The sequence below is a fragment of the Odocoileus virginianus genome, chromosome 24 (genome assembly GCF_023699985.2).
Source record: "Odocoileus virginianus isolate 20LAN1187 ecotype Illinois chromosome 24, Ovbor_1.2, whole genome shotgun sequence".
Lineage (NCBI taxonomy): Eukaryota > Metazoa > Chordata > Mammalia > Artiodactyla > Cervidae > Odocoileus > Odocoileus virginianus.
In genome coordinates this window covers 20,771,849-20,787,092 of record NC_069697.1, presented here as the reverse complement: position 1 = coordinate 20,787,092, position 15,244 = coordinate 20,771,849, and the positions used below count along the sequence as shown (strand labels likewise).

Here is a 15,244-nt window from a genome sequence, read left to right as displayed (position 1 = left end):
CTAAGCGCTTCCAGCAGAAATGACGGTCCCGTTCTGGAACGGTCAAGGCCAGGGTCACACTGACAAATTTTACAGAGTCGACTGAGGTGCAGTCTGGGTACCTGCCCCGAGATCCCTCTTGGTGTCGCGGTCACTGACCCCCACCGGTTCCCCCAGCGGGTACGCGGTCTGAGCGCGGCAGCGTCCCCCGGCGGAGCGCGGCGTGCGCTCGGCGGCCGTGGCGTCCCCCAACCAGCCGGAAGGAGCGGCGGCGGCACCCACGTCCTGCCGCCTGTCCGTCACGCAACTACCCACGCTGCCGCCGCTTTCGATTGGTCGCAGACGCGGGCCCGGCCCCTTCTAGCCCCGCCTCCCGTGGATGGACAGGCCGAGAGGGCGGCGCGGCGGCGGGCGGGTCCGCCCCACTGTCAGTTACGGGGGAAGACCCGGCAGGCGGGCGGCGCTGGCTGGCTACCTCGTCGCTCTGTCGTGCGCGCTCCCTCTCGCAGCTTGCGGGGAAGTCGGGGCCGCCGGAGCGGCCGCCGCCACCGCCTCGCCCCGACCTCCTCGCAGCCCTCTCGCGGCTCAGTGCCTCCCGCCCGCGCACCCCCGAGTAGTGAGTGGCCCCCGCGGAAGGTTCGGAGAGTCACCGCGGCGGCGCCGGTGGTGTTTAAACCATGTTAAGGAGGATTCTGCAGAGGGTAAGAGACAGACCGTCTTTCCAGGAGCACGTGAGCGGAGAGCCGGAGCCCGGGGACGCGGAAGCCGCCCCCTCCTGAGCGCGGGCTCCTTCCTTCTTTAGGCCCCGCAGCCCGGGCGGCGATTAGGCCTCGGTCGTCTGCTCCGGGGGCGGGCCGCGGGGGCAGGGAGGGCGGGCGGGCGGGGCGGCCGCTGGGCAGCAGGCCGGGGCCGGGCGTCTGGTCCACCGCGGCTCTGCACGTCCAGGCCCCGGCCCGGCTCTCGCGCGGGCTGTCAGTGCGCGCGGGAGGGTGTGAGGCCGGCACGTTCCTTCCAGAACCTGGAGTGGCTGTGAAAATGGAGAGTTAGTGCCTGCGGGTCCGGCCCGCCATCCGCGCGCCAGGCCGGAGAACGCGCGGTGGGAGCCCGGGGGAGGCGGGCTCGCCTCTTCCCCCAGCGCCCCGCCCAGCGTGCCCCCCAACTTTCCACGACGCGCACCTGCCACATGCGGCTTCGGTATCTCAGCTGGGCGACCCCGCAGGGTGATGTGGTGAAGCCTGGCCTAGCATCGGCCCAGTGGCGGTACCGACACCTAACTGGCAAAGTCAGCTGCGAAGGAAGATATTACTCACAGTTGGCAACTTTTTTTCTCCTCCAATTAAAAATGCGTTTTCCTCTCCCAGCCTAGTACCTTTTTCGAGTTATTCAAGAATAAATCAGTTGTAAGCTTTACCTAACGGAATGCCCCTTTATTTTCTGCCAGTGCTATGTCCATTTCAGATCTGGAAAAACCTTAAGATATAAAGATTGAGTATTGGAAAGCTGGAGGTGTTTTGTTTAGGAATCAGTTCCTAGAATAAGAATTAAAATGTTTTCTATAAGAGTTACTGTTAACTCAAGTTTTTGTTTTGTTTAGCTTTTTTAAAAACTCTTTTTGAGACTAATGGGGGTGCAACAGAAAGGTAAATGGTTGAAGATTTGGTGCCGAACCCATTAGTTGGTTCCTGAGGGAGTAGGATAACTAGTTCAAGCACAAAAGGACTTTATTGAACTTGTGGTATGCAGTCCAGGAAGGTGCTAAAGAGAGTTGAGTCATCCCCTGTATAGAAAGGGAGTGTCCTTGCGCCTGCAGAGCTTTGTGGAACGTTCAAGTCTCGTGAAACTTGGCCATATATCAGGGGGAGAAATAGTTAATTTCTGTATCTGTCACCTTGTATTGCCATTTGATAATTTTTTGCAATGTTTTGTCAGTTTTTTGAAACCTTGATAAGTGCTGTTTTTGTCGGTAGCAAGGGCATGCGCTTTACTCTGGCCATCAGTTCAGCATTAAAGACATCTGTGCATGATTTACTCGCACTGATTAGAGTTTTCTTTTTTCACACCTGAAGGAACTCGTTCCCTCATGCCTCAGATTTTTTTGTCAGGTAATTCCACAGCTGAAGATTATCAGTAGTTTGTGGTTTGCTTTGAAGTTTATAAATGAAACAAAGTATTTACTGACTGAAGAATAGCGTCTAGTAGTTACAGGTTAGTCTTCAGAAATACAGCAGCTTTCAGGTACTCTTGGTTTCGTGTTCTTAAGCATTACAGTTGTATAAAGGTCATTTTGAGCGTTGGTGCATGCACATCAGTGGCTACAGAAGTTTCAGGTGAAACTACAAGATTGGAATTTATCTCTGGTTATTGCTGAGATGTTACAAGTCATTTGGCAACATGGCATTATTGACCTTTGTGAGCAGATAATTCTTTGTTGTAGTGGGTTGTCCTTTGCATTACTGGATGTTTAGCAGCATCCCTGGCTTCTATCCACTAGATGCCATAGCACCCCCATGCCCCCCAATCCCCTGCCCACTCTTGTGACAACCAGAAATATCTGAAGACTTTACCAACTGTCACCTAGGAGCAAAATTGCCCTGGCTGAAAATCACTGTCTTAAATTTATATATTCTTTCATAGGAAGGTTTGAATTGTATCTCATAGCTTACTACTTTTTTTCCCTTCAGTATCCTTGAGTGGCAATAGATGCAAAGTATCTGCTAGGGGCCTAGGAACCTGTTAAGTAAGATCTGGGTCCTCCTTTTAGCATTCACGGCTGGTTGGGGGAATGGCCATTTAAAAGTAATGGAAATGTTTTATAATGGAAGAATGAATAGTGCCTGGGGGCCACTTCCTTGGAGGGTATTGGGGTGATCAGGAAAAGCTTCTGGGAGGAGGGTATATTTGCAACTCAAAAGATGGGAGGGCAGCTTGGGCTCAGGGAACTGTGGCTGCCTAGACCAGAAGTCATAAAATGGGCATGTAATATTGAGGGGAGCGTGAACAATTAAATTTAGGTGGGCAAATGATGTGCAGGGATTGGTAGGAGGTGAGGCTGCAGGGGTAGCTCAGGCTGTAGCAGGCAGACCTAAAGTCCCGTGGGTGGAATTTGGCCCTAATCTTATAGATGGGTCAGTGTTAATGCTCAGCAGTTGGTAGGAGCATTTGGATAAATCCTTAAAGAAACCTTGTAATTTGTATTACTAGTTTAAGCTCCACAGGTGGTATTTTTAAAAAAATATTTATTTATTTACTTATTTGGCTGCACCAGGTCTTAGTTGCAGCATGTGGGATTTAGTTCCCTGACCAGGGATTGAACTTGGGGCCCCTGAATTGGGAGCCTGGAGTCTTAGCCACTGGACCACCAGGGAAGTCCCCCTAAACTCCACAGGTGGTATTTGCGGACAAGTATAACTTGAATCTTTATGTACCATGGCAACCATTTTATTTTCTCCCACCTTGATAATCTTATTTCTCAGAAGAGATCTTGAGATATAAAATTAAAACTAAGGTGACCCAGAGGAGAAAGGGACGACAGAGGATGAGATGGTTGGATGGCATCACTGATTGAATGGACATGAGTTTGAATAAGTTCCGGGAGTTAGTGATAGACAGGGAAGCCTGGCCTGCTGTAGTCCATGGGGTTGAAAAGTGTTGGACATGACTGAGCAACTAAACTGACTGAAGGTGGCTTATTTAATTTGTTTGAAATAGTGTTCATGCTTTGACATTAAATTGCATATTTTTTTAACATTCTGTTTTTTACATGATCTTTTCATTTTAACTCTTGTAATTTTCCTCTGAATAGGAAATATGCTATAAAAAATGCTTTAAGTAGCATTTTTGAAAAAAGAAACAGTGTACATATAGTCAATTGTAACTCAGAATCTTTGAACATCACCAATAAGGTACCAGGGTACTTTATAGAAAATTTAATTTCTATTTTTTTTTTTTTTTTTTTTTTGCTTCCACTAGCTACTAAAAGGTGTTTCTTTGAGGCTTGTAAAAGTCTGGGGAAAAAAAAAAAAACATTGAGGTAGCTCTAATATGTTTGTATTGATTGTTTTGCTTAATAGGCTTTGAAGAGAAATGTGGATTTAAAGAGCTTCATGGCTGGAAAGACACCAGCATTTAGTACTTCATGCAGTTTATAAACTTTGTTGCCATTTCTTTCTTAGGGGTTTTACTCTGATTTAACTGAGATCTTTAAGTGTATTAGATTTGCTTTTATTGCTAATACTGCTAAAGAAAAAATGGATTTAATTCTAGAATTGTGGAAACAGAAGGCTGCTTTCATGGTTAATGAGTCTCTCTGATTTTAAAAATGAAGTAGAAAGGGAGAGATTAAGTGTTTTATCTAAAGCAACACAGTAGGTGTCAGAACTGAGACTAAAGCCAAATTGTCTCAATCCCCCCCCCCCCCCCCCCTTTCATCTGCTCCTCAACTGATATGGTTAGCACTGGGCCAGTCATTATGGAAAATATGGAAAATATGAGATCTAAATTCTCTCTCGGGGAACTTACATGATTAAGTGCCAAAATGAACTATACAGAAAATGAAGGCTGTAGCACTACAGAGGAGAACTGATCAGAATGAACCTGTGTGAGTGGAGAGTCTCCTTGGAGGGGTGCGGTTTTGAAGAAGATGCTTAGCAGAGGAAGAGAGTTCCTTTCATTCTAGGAAGGAGTTTACAGCATAAACAAACTAAGAGACTGATTTCATTCTGCTAGCCCTCCATTCTTTGCATATTGCCTTTCAATAAACAAATGTTTAATAGTAAATAACACTGGATATGTGCTAGATACTGGAGGTACAGCCGTGAATAAAACTGAACCTTACCCTTAAGTAGCTTAAAGCCAAGAGACTTAGAGATAGAGGTCTGCTTACAGCAGAAAGAAATTGAGAGAGAAACTTAGAAAGATTGTGTGATACCTCATTATGAAGATTCTTGACCATCTAGCTCAGCCCTGTCCAATGCAAATATGAATCACATATGTGATTTAAAGCTTCTAGTAGCCACATTTAAAAAAAAGTGAAGAGGGACTTCCCTGGTGATCCAGTGGTTAAGAATCGGCCTTACAGTGCAGGGTACGTAGGTTTGAACCCTGTTCGGGGAACTAAGATCCCACAGGCCGAGTAGTAACTAAGCCTGTGTGCTATAACTGCTGAGCCAGAGAGCCACCACTAAGACTCAACGCAGCCAAGTAAATAAAGATAATCATTGTCAAGGAGAGATTTTTTAAAGTGAAGAGGTGAAATTGATTTTTAAAATAGATTTCTTCTGACCCAATATATAGTCGGTATAACGACCCAATATATCTAAAATATTTCAACATATAGTCAACCTAAAAATTACTGAGATACTTTAAAAATAACTGATGAGATTTTTTTATACTAAGTTTTTGAAATCTGGTTTGTATTTTGCACTAACAGCACATCTAGCTTTGGACAGGCCTTATTTTAACCGTTCAGCAGCCTTATATTGTTGGTGGCTACTGTATTGGACAGTGCAATTCTAGTTGAATACATACATACTTTTAAACTTTTACTTGGAACTAATTTTAAGCTCACAAAAAGTTATAAGAATAAAATAATACAAGAAACAGCTGTATGCTCTTTATCTAAATTTGCTTATTGTTCACATTTTATCCTGTTTGCCTTACTATTTGCATGCTTCTCTCTCTGTATATGTGTAATTTTTTTTTTTTTTTTTCTTGAATCACTTGAGGACCAGTTATGGCTTTTCACCTCTGAAAGCTTCAATGAGGAACAGGGATGTTCTTTAACATCACTATAGTATAGTTGCCAACTTCATAAATTTACATTGATTTTATTTCCTATGCATAATTCCATTTTTTTCAATTGACCTGATAATGTCCTTTGTAGTATTTCCCCCTTACTAGTGTAGGGTCCAGTTAAATTTATTTATTTTTTAAAAAATAATTTGTTTATTTTTGGTAGTGCAAGGTCTTTTTTGCTGTACAAGGGCTTTCTCTAGTTGTGGGTGGAGTGGCTTCTCTTATTGTAGAACATGGGCCCTAGGCCAGTGGGCTGAGTAGTTGTGAGACAAAACATGTGGTGTCTTCTTGGACCAGAGATTGAACCCTTGTCCCCTGCATTGGCAGTCAGATTCCTGTCCACTGTACTACCAGGGAAGTCACAGTTAGGTTTAGATATTATATGTAGTTGTTAGCTTCTATTAATCTGAAACATTACCATAGTATTTCTTTGTAATTTATGACATTTTTGAAGAATACAGATCCCCTCTTGCTTCCCCCCCGTCACCCCCACTAGAGTGTACCTTATGTTGTGTTGCCATTGTGAATAGCATCAGGTGGCCAAAGTATTGGAGCTTCAGTTTCAGCATCACTCCTTCCAGAGAATATTCAGGACTGATTTGCTTTAGGATGGACTGGGTGGATCTCCTTAAAGTCCAAGGAGATCTTCTCCAACATCACTGTTCAAAAGCATCAATTCTTTGGTGCTCAGCTCTCTTTATAGCCCAACTCTCACATCCATATGTAACTACTGGAAAAACCATAGCTTTGACTAGATGGACCTTTGTTGGCAAAGTAAATTCTCTGCTTTTTAATATGCTGTCTAGATTGGTCATAACTTTTCTTCCAGGCAGCAAGAGTCTTTTAATTTCAAGGCTGCAGTCACCATCTGCAGTGATTTTGGAGCCCAGAAAAATAAAGCATCTGACACTGTTTCCACTGTTTTCCCATCTATTTGCCGTAAAGTGATGGGGCCAGATGCCACAATCTTTAATTTCTGAATGTTGAGTTTTAAGCCAACTTTTTCACTCACCTCCTTTACTTTCATCAACAGGCTCTTTAGTTCTTTGCTTTCTGTCATGAGGGTGGTGTCATCTGCATATCTGAGGTTCTTGATATTTCTCCCTGCAATCTTGATTCCAGCTTGTGCTTCATCCAGCCCAGCGTTTCTCATGATGTACTCGGCATATAAATTAAATAAGCAGGGTGACAATATACAGCCTTGATGTACTCCTTTACTGATTTGGAACCAGTCTGTTGTTCCATGTCCAGTTCTAACTGTTGCTTCCTGACCTGCATACAGGCAGGTGGTCTGGTATTCCCATCTCTTTCAGTATTTTCCAGTTTGCTGTGATCCACACAGTCAAAGGCTTTGGCATGGTCAATAAAGCAGAAGTAGATGTTTTTCTGGAACTCTTGCTTTTTCTATGATATGATGGATGTTGGCAATTTGATCTCTGGTTCCTGTGCCTTTCTAAATCCAGCTTGAACATCTGGAAGTTCACAGTTCATGTACTGTTGAAATCTGACTTGGAAAATTTTGAGCATTACTTTGCTAGCGTGTGAGATGAGTGCAATTGTGTGGTAGCTTGAGCATTCCTTGGCATTTCCTTTCTTTGAGATTGGAATGAAAACTGACCTTTTCCAGTCCTGTGGCCATTGCTGAGTTTTCCACATTTGCTGGCATATTGAGTGCAGCACTTTCACAGCATCATCTTTTAGGATTTGAAATAGCTCAACTGGAATTCCATCACCTCCACTAGCTTTGTTCATAGTGATGCTTCCTAAAGCCCACTTGACTTCACATTCCAGGATGTCTGGCTCTAGGTGAGTGATCATACCATCGTGGTTGTCTAGGTCATGATCTTTTTTGTACAGTTCTCCTGTGTGTTATTCTTGCCACCTCTTCTTAATGTCTTCTGCTTCTGTTAGGTCCATACCATTTCTGTCCTTTATTGAGCCCATCTTTGCATGAAATGTTCCCTTGGTATTTCTAATTTTCTTGAAGAGATCTCTAGTCTTTCCCATTCTATTGTTTTCTTCTATTTCTTTGCCCTGATCACTGAGGAAGGCTTTCTTGTGTCTCCTTGCTATTTTTGGAACTCCGCATTCAAATGGGTATTTCTTTCCTTTCCTCCTTTGCTTTTCTCTTCTCTTCTTTTCACAGCTATTTGTAAGGCCTCCTCAGACAGCCATTTTGCTTTTTTCCATTTCTTTTTCTTGGGGATGGTCTTGATCTCTGTCTTTTTTATGGTGTTATGAATTTCCATCCATAGTTCTTCAGGCACTCTATCAGATGTAGTCCCTTAAATCTATTTCTTACTTCTACTGTATAATCATAAGCGATTTGATTTAGGTCATACCTGAATAGTCTAGTGGTTTTCCCTGCTTTTCTTCAGTTTAAGTCTGAATTTGGCTATAAGGTGATGATCACCAGGTGATCAGTAGGTATTTAGCATGTGGAACAGAATTTAGTTACTGCCCTTCCCTGGATCTGAGTGCTGATAATTTATCAGCCTAAGACACATTCCAGGAATTCAGGACACTGGAGTGGGTTGCTTACTGAAAACAACACCAAGGTCTCAGCTGTACACTACTGTCTATTAATTTCTACTTAAAAGGAGGGTCAGAGTGTTCTTCTTGGACTTGCTGTTTAAGCGCTTTTAATAAAAAATAATATATCAAAGTGACATATTTTAGAGTTACATATTTTGGTTTCCTTCAGGCACATAGTAGGAGTTAATGTTTGCTGAATGAGTTATCTAAAAGAATGTTTTAAGAAGAAATTAATTTGTCAGTGTTGCATGTGATGCATATTATAGAACCGTAGGAGAGTATAGACAGAGATCAGAGGAGATTGGTTTTAAAGTCAAAGCAATTATGATTTGCCTTATGATGATGGCAATGTGAGCAGAACAAAGAGATGAATAGGAAAGATCTGAACATATCTCCTCTTCATACATCTTTGTGTCTACTACGTGATGTGGATGCACTTATGAGTAAAATAGACGTGAACCCCTGTGGAGCTGAGTAACCAGGGCGAACTGTGGAACTGTTCAAACAGTCCTAGTTATGTGGTCACATCCTTGGATGAGTGATCGGAAGGAAAAGCAGAGAGCCCCAGAAGCAAACACCAGGAGGGCTCTGATCTAACTAAGGTGTTCGGAAGTCCTCCCAGATTAGTTACACATTTAAGTTTGATCAAGTTATTACCCATTTAATGCAGCGAATTTTGAGAAGTGGAATTTTCTGTCACTGTGTAGATTTATTTTTAGTGTGTTAAGAATAAAAAAGAGATTAAGATATGAAAGAACCAGGGCTAGAACTGTTTTCTTACACGGGTGGTCTTTGCTGGAGCTGAAGAGATAGTATAATTGGTTAAGAATCTGAACTCTGTAGCCAAACTGCCTGGAGTGGCATCTGCACCCCATTTACTAGCTGGGTAGCTTTGGGCAAGTTTCTTGAGTTCTCTGTGTCTCATTAAAATGGTTATGATAATAGTACCCTTCTAATAGAGCTGTGAGGATTAAGTGAATTAATACATGTGACACTCTTACTACAGTATCTGGCTCAGAGTAAGTTCTCTATAAATGTTAGCTGCTATTAATGTTTTTTTTTTTATTATTACCTACTCCAGATTTATTGGAGAAGGAAATGGCAACCCACTCCAGTATTCTTGCCTGAAAAATCCCAGGGACAGAGGAACCTGGCAGGCTACAGTACATGGGGTCGCAAAGAGTCGGACACGACTGAGCGACTTCACTTCACTTCACTCCAGGTTTATTCAAGGAATGCTTTTCTTATCACTCCCTTGTTATTTATTTGTTTTTTATACTTTGTGTGTGTGTGTGTAGTCATTTGTCACAGTGTTGAACATGTATTCTGTACTAATTACTGGATGGGCTTAGGATATTAAAATTCTTGCAGAGTTTTAATGGAGTGAGACAGATACTTAAATTTAAATAATTACAAAGCAATGTGATGTGTCAATAGATATCCAGAGGAAGAATGTGATCACAAAAGAAAAAGTAATTCTGTGGTGTAACGGGGAGGGCAAGAATACACAGAAAAACTATACAAGAAAGATCTTCATGACCCAGACAACCATGATGGTGTGATCACTCACCTAGAGCCAGACATCCTGGAATGCGAAGTCAAGTGGGCTTTAGGAAGCATCACTATGAACAAAGCTAGAGGAGGTGATGGACTTCTAGTTGAGCTAATTCAAATCCTAAAAGATGATGCTGTGAAAGTGCTGCACTCAATATGCCAGCAAATGTGGAAAACTCAGGAGTGGCCACAGGACTGGAAAAGGTCAGTTTTCATTCCAATCCCAAAGAAAGGCAATGCCAAAGAATGCTCAAACTACTGCACAATTGCACTCATCTCACACACTAGTAAAGTAATGCTCGGAATTCTCCAAGCCAGGCTTCAACAGTATGTGAAGCGTGAACTTCCAGATGTTCAAGCTGGATTTAGAAAGGCAGAGGAACCAGTGATCAAATTGCCAACATCCGTCAGATCATAGAAAAAGCAAGAGTTCCAGAAAAACATCTACTTCTGCTTTATTGGCTATGCCAAAGCCTTTGTCAACAAATTCTGAAAGAGATGGGAATACCAGACCACCTGACCTGCCTCTTGAGAAATCTGTATGCAGGTCAGGAAGCAACAGTTAGAACTGGACATGGAACAACAGACTGGTTCCAAATCAGTAAAGGAGTACATCAAGGCTGTATATTGTCACCCTGCTTATTTAATTTATATGCCGAGTTCATCATGAGAAACGCTGGGCTGGATGAAGCACAAGCTGGAATCAAGGTTGCTGGGCGAAACATCAATAACCTCAGTTATGCAGATGACATCACCGGAGTGAACTGAAGTGTACTGAAGCGGGAGGGAAGGAAATAAGGAGTGGAGATGTTGAAGGCCTTGCAGAAGCCTGAGTGCCTCAGGCAAGGATGAGCAAGGGACAGAAGGCATTTTTAGAGTCTGGGACCAGGCAGATGCAAAAACCTGAAGCAGCCTAGGACAGCTTAGGGAAATTATGAACAATTTTACATGTCAGTGGAGATAGTTATAAGAAATGAGACAGAAGATTTTGGATTTTATAGACAATATTTAATAGACAATATAGAGCCACAGAAAGTTCTTAATCAAATTTGTAACAAGGAAGACTCTTCAAAAATATTTTTCCCAGGTAGTCTTTATAAAAAGTAAATCAGGTGAATGAATCAGTCTTCTAAAATTTGTTGGTGACTACTCAGTGCCCATAGGAGATGTCTAGACTTTTTGTGTTGGCATGCAAGGCCCATGTTGCTCAGGTTCCTTGGGGAACAGATTCCATTTCACACTCATCTCCATCTACCTCTCTGTATATTCATTGACCACGGCCTCTATTTGGTGGGTTTCCCACAGCTTTCTCTCTTCTCCCATCCCTTCACATCTCTCTATAAGCTCTTTATTCTGCTCCAATTTTCCCACCGTTGCTTGTCCATATTGCTCAGTTTAGATGATATTTAGAGTTAGTATCACCTAAGAAAAAAAGTTGCTTGCTTTTTTTTTCTTCTCCCAAAGCACCCCATACTAACTAAGAGAATGGGTTTTTGGAATTAGACCAAGATTTCAAGCTCCCTGGTACCCACTGCTTTATCTGTAAATTGAGCCAAATATGTACTTTACCGTATTGTAGAAGGATTAAATGAAATTATGTTCATGAAGCACTCACCACAGAACCAGCATTCAGTAAACACTTAGTATAATATATAGTAGTTGGGGCTTCCCAGGTGGCTCAGTGATGAAGAATCTACCTGCCAAGCAGGAGACATGGATTCTATCCCTGGGTTGGGAAGATCCCTGGAGAGGGAAATGGCAACCCACTCCAGTATTCTTGCCTGGGAAAGCCCATGGACAGAGGAGCCTGGTGGGCTACAGTCTATGGGGTCAAAAAGAGTTGGACGTGACTTAGCAACTAAGCCAACCAACAATCCATACAGTAGCTTAGAATACTAAAACACTTAGTATATAGATCTCTGCAAAACCTACTACATTGTTTTTTTGGTACTGGACTTCACTGCTAGACTGAGTTCCCTTAGGGTGGGGATTTTTTTTTTTTTTTTTTTGTGTAAGACTCTGATGTTGGGAAAGATTGAAGGCAGGAGGAGAAGGGGATGATAGAGGATGAGTTGGTTGAATGGCATCTTTGACTTGATGGACATGAGTTTGAACAAGCTCCGGAAGTTGGTGATGGACAGGGAAACCTGGCATGCTGCAGTCCATGGGGTTGCAAAGAGTTGGACACAATTGAGCAACTGAACTGAACTGAAAACCTCTGTTAATATTTGATACTTGGTGTATTGAGTTGAACAAAACATTGTTTGGTTTTTTCCTGTAGCATCTTACGTTGAAACCTCAACAAACCTTTTGGCCAACCCAATATTTTTAAATGATGTGTGTTGACTTGGTAGCTGTGTAGAGAGGATGTCGCCATAAAGGGAGAGGCTGGCTAGAAGGTAGTAACTTTTTACTTCCTAAAATTGTTGCACATTGGAATCATTTGGCATCCTTTAAAAAAAAAAAAAGAAGAAAGAAAGATAGCCATGTCCCTCCATTGAATCAGAATTTCTACATCCCAGGGGTTGTCAAAAGCTTGAATCAGACGATGGCTTTGGGAATAGAGAAAGGATAGATTTTCAGGAAAGTTAAGAGAATTAATAGGGCTTACTGACTTGGAGAAGGAAATGGCAACTCACTCCAGTATTTTTGCCTGGAGAATCCCATGGATGGTGGAGCCTGGTGGGCTACAGTCCACGGGGTCGCAAAGAGTCGGATACGACTGAGCGACTTCACTTTCACTGACTTGTGAGTAGTCTGGGTGGAATGGACTAAGATGAAGAAGAGAGGAGGAGGAAGAACAGCTTTGGGGAGAAGATGAGTGTGAATTAGAGGTTTGGACATCCCAATAGATATTTACTAGGTCCAGCACTCAGGAGACAAGTGGAGGCAAGTATTAGATATGTGTGCATATTGAAGAGACGTGAAGTCAGATAAGGATTGAAGAGTGTCCACTGATTGGAATGGTGAAGAACTCTGGAGCCAGACTCAACCTGAACAGTTAGGTCATACCTAGTCCAGTTTCAGGAGGGTCATAGGGAGAAATGACTGGCTGGGAAGTAAAGGCACAGGAACAGGAGCCCAGACTTACTTTTCCATGTTGTATGGAGGAGAGGAAACAGTAGCCAATAAAATTTTAAATTCATGAATGTAATCTGTCATCCTTGGACAATATTCTAATAAGTGCTTTTTATTTTCAAGTTTATAAACTTCCTCGCATCAGTCTCAATTGAAAGGATTTATTGTAAGCTTTCAAAGTGATCTAAGAACAAGAATTGCTGTACAGTTGGGTCTCTAGACAGTGGGACCTAGAATGGTGTCAGGAGGAGAGGCTTCTCTATCTCACACAATCTCATGGACCAGTGGCATTTGGTCTCTGCATCTCTGTGTCCATCTTCCTTGCTGTTGCTTGCTTAATATGCTCAAGACCTCAAAGGCCATTTGGCCACATGATTCTACTTGCTTTTCACCTTTGCATGGCCAACTGGCCAGATGTCTCAACTTCCATACCTCAAGAGAAGAATCTAAAATGTCCTCTTTATCTTTTCTTATTGGATCCTGTCTAAGAGTCTCTGGTTGGCCAATAATAGAGTTGTTTCCTCTGGGTCAGATGTTCACTGCTGGTTTAGTCAACTGAGGTTGGGAGTGAAGTGAGGTCATTTGATTCTTAAGATTCTTCTTTGTAGGAATTGTGATACCATGAAACACATCTTCTACGGATCATTCTAGACATAAGCTTTACTCTGGCTCGGAAACAGTGATTTATAGTCCTGGTTAGGTTCATTTGGTGCTAGCTGATTTTCTTGACTCTCTAGTTTTTTCTTTACGAGCTTCTGCACTCTCAAGAAGCAGTGGTGTTTTGGCTGGATTATACTCATATTTACCTCATGGCTGTACTATATATCTGTCTAGTGCCAGTGAGTGTGGCTAGTTAGTCATTTTTCTTCATAGTCTGCAATTTAAAGGCCTAAGCTTGAAGTCCAGCAGTAGTTCATTCTTCACAGTGGAGTTGGTTTGTTTGCTTTGCCACTGAGCCATTTTTATTGGTTGCTAGCTAGCTTCTGGATGACTGCTGTTGGGTCCAGGTGATCACATTTGGTCCCTTGACAATAGACATGGGGTCATATAACCTGATTGTCTAGGACTATGTTCTCAATGTGAGCTATGGTATTGAGGATAGGGTATTTTACATTAGGATAGATCCCTGGCCATTGCATGCACTATGATTGATATATTTAATACAATAACATGAATAACCTAGTTGCATAGACATCTGTTTAAGTATTGCATGGCTCATACCAGTAGATGGAATTTAAAAACACATTTCCCCCCTCATTTTAATTTTTAATATTAGACTGTGGTTAAGTTTTACATACGTATGCTAATATAAAATTTTCTCTAGACTCTCAGTGATACTTTATTTGGACTTCATTAGCTGAATAATATTTGGATAATGTTTTAAGAAGTTCTGTCTTTGTGTAGTGCTATGCCAAAATGCACTCTTGTGGGAGTCAGTTAAGAGGTAAATCATATTTAGTGAGATCTCTGGTAAGGAAGTATGTATTTATTTTGTTCTGTAAGGCATTAATTTTTCTGATATAATCTTATTATATCTGTTTTCAACTTCTAAATATTTAAAGCAATGATTTAGTTTTAAAATATTTAGAAATAATAAAAGAACATATTTTCTGGTTACAAATATAAATCATGTCCATCATGGAAATCTGAGTTCAGAAAAGGAAAATTGAGAAGAAGCCTAGGGCTTGTAGCATAGTGGACTGTTTAACAGCATTTTGAAGTCTGGTGAAATCCCCTCTCTGTGCATTATTACATTTGTAATTTAAAAAAAAAAACATGTATTTTTAATTGGAGGATAATTGCTTTACAATGTTGCATTGATTTCTGCTATGTATCTACATGAATCAGTCATAGGTATACATATGTCCCCTCCCTTTTGAACCTTCCTCCCACCTCTTCCCACCCTCTAGATTGTCACAGAGCACCAGGTTGAGCTCCTTGCATCATATGGCAAATCCCCACTGGCTATCTGTTTTACATATGGTAATTATATGTTTCAGTGCTGCCCTCTGTTTGTTGCGCCCTGTCCTTTCCCAGCTGTGTCTACAAGTTAGTTCTCCACATCTGTGTCTCTATTGCTGCCCTGCAAATGGGTTTCATCAGTACCATTTTTCTAGATTTCGTATATGTGCGTTAATATACAATATTTGTTTTTCTCTTTCTGACTTACTTCACTCTGTATAACAGGCTCTAGTTTCATCCACCTTACTAGAGCTGACTCAGAAGTGTTTCTTTTCATGGCTGAGTCATTCCATTTTATATATGTACCACAACTTCTTTATCCAGTCATGTTGATGGACATGGT

At 42.0% G+C, this 15,244-nt stretch overlaps 1 protein-coding gene across 3 annotated transcripts in view; it reads left to right on the top strand.

The window, feature by feature from the left end:
• Window positions 1-405: 405 nt before the first annotated feature.
• The window catches only part of EEA1 (early endosome antigen 1), a 125,285-nt gene continuing 110,446 nt past the window's right edge, over window positions 406-15,244 (top strand). For 2 of the 3 annotated variants that reach the window (XM_070454319.1, XM_020868949.2), the window contains exon 1: window positions 407-680. In XM_070454319.1, the coding sequence (XP_070310420.1) occupies window positions 657-680 (24 nt within the window). In that variant the 5' untranslated portion in view covers window positions 407-656. Of the gene's footprint in view, window positions 681-15,244 lie in introns of all 3 variants that reach the window. The other variant, XM_020868948.2, reaches the window with a different exon arrangement.